Source organism: Terrapene carolina, unplaced genomic scaffold, assembly GCF_002925995.2.
Source record: "Terrapene carolina triunguis isolate 2854851 unplaced genomic scaffold, T_m_triunguis-2.0 Scaffold30120, whole genome shotgun sequence".
Taxonomy (NCBI): Eukaryota; Metazoa; Chordata; order Testudines; family Emydidae; genus Terrapene; species Terrapene triunguis.
The window spans coordinates 3,193-8,517 of record NW_020694471.1 but is presented as its reverse complement, the minus strand read 5'-3'; the positions used below and the strand labels follow the sequence as shown (position 1 = coordinate 8,517).

The window sequence follows — 5,325 nt, the reverse complement described above, 5'->3', positions numbered from 1 at the left end:
CGTCAACAGAGTGGTGCACTGTGGGATAGCTCCCGGAGCTATTACCGTCGATTTCCATCCACACCTAGCCTAATTCGATATGGCCATTTCGAATTTAGCGCTACTCCTCTCGTTGTGGAGGATTACAGAAATCGATTTAAGGAGGGCTCTATGTCGAACTAAATGGCTTCGTGGTGTGGACGGGTGCAGGGTTAATTCGATATAACGGCGCTAAATTCGACATAAAAGCCTAGTGTAGACCAGGCCTAAGTAGTGCCGGCATAAGAACAGAGACGCAAGCACATTCCAGAAAGGTGATACCCGAACACCTCGATACCAAACACATCCCCCAAAGAGAACAGCAACACGCTGACCCCGCCGAAAGATAAGATCAGGATGACAGGGCGATGAATAGAGATGTTTTGATCAAACCAACATGTACAAGGTAATGGGTGGCACCCAAATACGTCAGGAATGATGCGTAACTTGTTTGTATGGGTGAATAAAGACACAGAGGGAGAGTCTTTGGCAGGCCTAGGAGATAATGGAAAGTCCCGACGTTAACTGAGCTAGTTCATTGCAAGGGGCATACCTGTGTTACCAGGGCCTTAGCACCGTGCTTCGCTGACAATAAACCTGACCGAGTGTCTTCGCTACGAACCGAGTCTGGATTTATTGGGCGGTTCACTCGAGGGCTGCTGAGCCGGGTGCCTGCGCAGAGCTGGGAGATCTGAATCAAAGCAGGACGGGGACCCCACGCAGGGAGAACACACGCACGCAGCTGAACATCTGACGACAGTGAGTATAGAGTATGAGGGGCAGTCATGCTGGAGGGACCACACTGCACGTGGCCAGGAAAAATTCCCTGCTGTCGCCAATGTCCTCCTGCCGTAGCCACGTGGCGTTGAGGTGCTTCCCCTTTGCCTCTGGGCTTTCCGACGGCCCTGGCCCCCTTCACTGGGGAAACCGGGCCCTCCCGCTACACCGGAACCTGCCCCCACCAGCCGCTCCTGCCTGCCGTTTCCTGGGCTCGTCCAACCCGGCCTCGCTCACGCTTGGCTAGGGGGCAAGTGTGAAAAATCAGCACGGGGGTGGGGGTAATAGATGCCTATATAAGAAAAATCCCAAAAATCGGGACTGTCCCTATAAAATTGGGACATCTGGTCACCCTATGCTTGGCCCTTCTAAGCCTCTTCAGCTCCCTTGGGCTGTTCCTCCACAGGCAGGCCCCCGGCCATCCAAATCCAGCCCTTCTCTCTGGGCCTGCTCCAGCCCAGTGGCTCGTCTACCCTCCCCGGCTGCTTGCCAGCCTCCTCCAGCCAGACTAGGGCCCGGGGCTTCTCCTTCCCCATGGGCTCCTGCTAGTCCCAGGGAGCGACTGCAGACTCCTTCCCCGCAGCTCCCTTCTACTGCCCACGTCCCTTCTTTATACTCACCCGCCTGCTCCAGCCCCTGGCTCTGCCGGTGCAGCCTGGCGCCATCTCAGGCCCACACGAAGCCGTTCGAGGCCTGGGTGGGGCACACACCCCACCACAATGCGACACACGATACAATGAACATAAGGGAACACGCAACACGGCCGACACCACACACAGGATCGATTCAGGCGCCGCAGAATTCGATTTGTTTATATACAATTTTGATGGATAATATCGCTCCGTATTTTTAAGTTTTTTTATTTGTAGCCATTTACACGTTCACAGTTGTGCCAAATTATGTGTGTGACACATTCCCCCCCCCGCCCCATTTTTATCTATTTTAAATATTCGCGGTAGCAGGAAATTCGGGGGAAGGGAGAGGCAATAATCCTTGCAAGACGAGTGCTATAGCTTATGTTGGAGGCTCCCACGAGACGGAGAACGCAGCCTGCCGGCGTAGGTGGGTTTTCTGGGTTATAAACGCTGTCGCTCTGTGAATCCCGCCGCGTTCAGTGACTGTGAATGAACAGTGCCGCACCTCCCGGTGTTGAGCACCAGTGGGTGGCACGAGGGGTCTCACGCACGCACGGCTGCACTGGTTTTTCTGAGCAAGCCGCAGGCTGGATTGTTAAGTGACCAGGGCCCAGCGGGGAGGGGATGAAATCCGCTGTGTGTAGGGCGACCAGACAGCAAGTGTGAAAAATCAGGACAGGGGGTGGGGGGTAATAGCCTATATAAGAAAAAGCCCCCAAACTCGGGACATCTGGTCACCCTAGCTGTGTGCAGCGAACAGAGCTGGGCTTGGCCTTGCTGGAGGAGGAGATGAGCCGTGTGGGTCCCTGGCGGGGGGAGCTGCCCGGTGGCACAAGGTTAAACACGCCGGCAGCTGGTAAATGAGCGGCGGGCTGGGCTCAGACAGGGCAGGGGGCGGAGGTTGTGGGGATTTGCTCTAGGAGGGGCACAGGGACAAACACAGCCGAGTTAATTCCTTCCAGCAGGGGTGCGTGTGCGCAATCACACACACACACACACACAGAGCAGGGCTCCTTCCGTCCAGCAGGGGGCAGCAACGACACACACACCCACACACACACACACCCACAGAGGAAACGAAAGTGAAAGTCTCCAGCCGGCGGGTCGCCCCCAGCGTGGGACAAGGACATATCTGGCCCCACTCGGGAGGTAACCCCCGGGACGGGGGACAGAGACAGACGGGGAAGGAAGCAGGGACGGACAGACGGGGAAGGAAGCAGGGACGGGGCGAGGGAAGGAGCCGGGGCCGGTGGGGCAGCCGGAGAGAGGGGGAAGGAAACGGGGCTGGGGGGTGAAAGTGAAAGGAGGGGGGGAAACAGGGGGAGAGCCGCGGGTGTAGACTCGGGGGGCAGAGGGAGAAGAATGGGGGAAGCAGGGGGTAAAGGGGTCGGAATGGGGGCAGAGGGAGGGGGAGCCGGGGGTGGAATCGGGGGACAGACGAAGGATGAGCTGGGGGGGAAGACGGAGGGGGGCGCCGGGGGTGGAATCGGGGGGCAGACGGAGGAGGAGCTGGGGGGCAGAGGGAGAAGCAGGGGGTAAAGGGGTCGGAATGGGGAGCAGAGGGAGGGGGAGCCGGGGTGGAATCAGGGGGGCAGACAGAGGGGGGGCCAGGGGGCAGAGATGGGGACAGACTGAATCAGAGCAGGGCGGGGACCCCGCGGGGACCCCCCCCATCCATCCTTCCACCACCCCAAATGGGGCTGTGCCCGGGGGGACCCAGGCAGTGCACCACGGGGCTGGACAGCGAGCAACCCAGACTGGCCGGAGGGTGCAAACTGGGAACCCTCCCCCCTTTTCTGCCTAAACCCCCAGGGACGGGGGGCCACGTTCAGGAGACGTGTGGCGAAGATGCGGGTGGGGGCAGGTGAAGAGCGCAGCCCAGCAGTGCCCTGGCCTGGGTTCCTGGCTTTTGCCCACCCCCACCCCCCAGTGGCCAGCCAGGCCCCTGCTCTGGGCTGAAATGGGGCCAGCGGCCCCTAGAGAGGACAGGCCCCCATGCCCCATTCCCTGCCCCCAAGCCAGCCAGCCAGTCCTCGTGCTGGGGCTGGATAGGAGCCGGCGTCCTCAAGAGGGGAAAGCCCCCGTGTCCTGTTTCCCTACATTAACCCCCACTTCTGCATCTCTCTGCCCCCCCAAGCGCTCTCCCAAGCCCCATGGCTGATCAGACGCCCCCGGAGAGCAACTTCACGGAGGAGTATGACATCATCACCGACGAGGACATCGCGGAGATCAGAGACGCCCTGGAAGGGGGACGGCTGGACGAAGCCGCCTCGAAGATCCTGGAGAGCCTGGAGGACTTGGAGAACGCCCAGCTGGACATTGCCGTGACCGGGGAGTCTGGCTCCGGCAAATCCTCCTTCGTCAACGCCATCCGCGGCCTGCAGGATGATGACGAGGGAGCGGCTGCCACGGGGGTGGTGGAGACTACCATGGAGCCGACCCCGTACCCCCACCCCAAGCATCCCAACGTGACGATGTGGGACCTGCCGGGCATCGGCACCTCGGAGTTCCAGTCCCACGCCTACCTAGAGCGGGTGGGCTTCTCCCGCTATGATTTCTTCATCCTCATCGCCTCCGAGCGCTTCCGAGCCAACCACGCCCAGCTGGCCCGGGAGATCCAGAAGATGGGCAAGCGCTTCTACTTCGTGCGCTCCAAGGTGGACGCCGACCTGGACGCGGCCAGAAGGCGGCGGCCGGCAAGCTACAGCGAGCAGGGGGTCCTGACGCAGATCCGGGACGACTGCTGCCGGCGGCTCCTGGCCGAAGGGGTGGCTTCCCCGACTGTCTTCCTCCTCTCCAGCTGGGAGCTGGGCAGCTACGACTTCCTGGCACTGGAGGAGACCTTGGAGAAGGAGCTGCCTGCCCACAAAAGACACGCGTTCCTCCTGGCTTTGCCCAACCTTTCGCTGAGCATCCTGCAGAGGAAGAAGGAAGCCATGCAGAGGCAGATCTGGAAGCTGGCTGCCATCTCCTGCGGAGTGGCCGCTGTCCCCATCCCGGGGCTCTCGGTGGTCTGCGACGTGACCATCCTGGTCAAAACCCTCTCCGAGTACCGCCAGACCTTCGGCTTGGACGACGAGTCGCTCTGCAAGCTGGCCGAGAAGGTGGGCAAACCTGTGGAGGACATCAAGGAGGCCATCAAGTCGCCTCTGGTCAAGGAGATCTCCAGGGACCTGGTGCTGAAGTTGCTGACCAAAGCCGGAGGGGGAGCGCTGATGTTCATAGAGTACCTGGCCAGCACGGTGCCAGTGTTCGGGTCCATGGCGGCCGGGGGGATCTCCTTCGGAACCACCTATTACATGCTCCGCAGCTTCCTCGACGAAGTCGCCAGGGACGCCCACAATGTCCTCATCAAGGCCTTTGAGACAGATGTTTGAAGAGGGACCAGGGAGCCCCGTGGTCGGTGCGAGGGGGGATCTTGACCATGGCACTGAGCTCAGTCCACTGGCCATGGCAGAAATCCCCACGCGGGAGAGATTTCGGAGTTGGATCCTCAGCGAGAGTAAACCGGTGTTGGGCTGATGGACACCGGCTGGGGAGTCAGCGGGTATCAGAGCAGCATGCGACTCGCTGGCCTCCACAGGCTCTCCAGACTTGTCCCCAGGGGCACCTGGTCCGTGCCAGCTGTGCGGTCTCCCCCCGCGGAGGGGGAAAGCAAACCAGGGGGTAACGGGAGGCCATGGGCTGTGGTGCTATTTTGGGGCCCTGCAGGGGGCGCCTTGCGGCTCCCAATGGATGATTGTGGGAGCTCAGCGCCCCTGGTCTGGGATCAGCCTTGCTTTGGTGCAATCAGGGTACGGTTCAGCAAAACGTGGGATTGTTTTGCGGATGGTTGATTAAAAAACAAACTTAAACTTATTTGTGATGGTGGGGTAGAAAATGGGAGTCAGGACTC

General features: G+C 60.4%; 1 protein-coding gene across 1 annotated transcript; it reads left to right on the top strand.

Moving 5' to 3' along the window:
• Window positions 1-3,583: 3,583 nt before the first annotated feature.
• On the top strand, window positions 3,584-5,063 carry LOC113409148 (interferon-inducible GTPase 5-like). Its single transcript, XM_026662760.2, has one exon. It carries the CDS (start codon window positions 3,584-3,586, stop codon window positions 4,805-4,807), a length of 1,224 nt encoding a protein of 407 aa, XP_026518545.1. The 3' UTR covers window positions 4,808-5,063.
• Window positions 5,064-5,325: the final 262 nt, after the last annotated feature.

What these genes read in the sequence shown, in the direction of transcription:
- LOC113409148 (XM_026662760.2), top strand. Translation starts at nt 3,584, where the DNA reads ATGGCTGATCAGACGCCCCCGGAGAGCAACTTCACGGAGGAGTATGAC.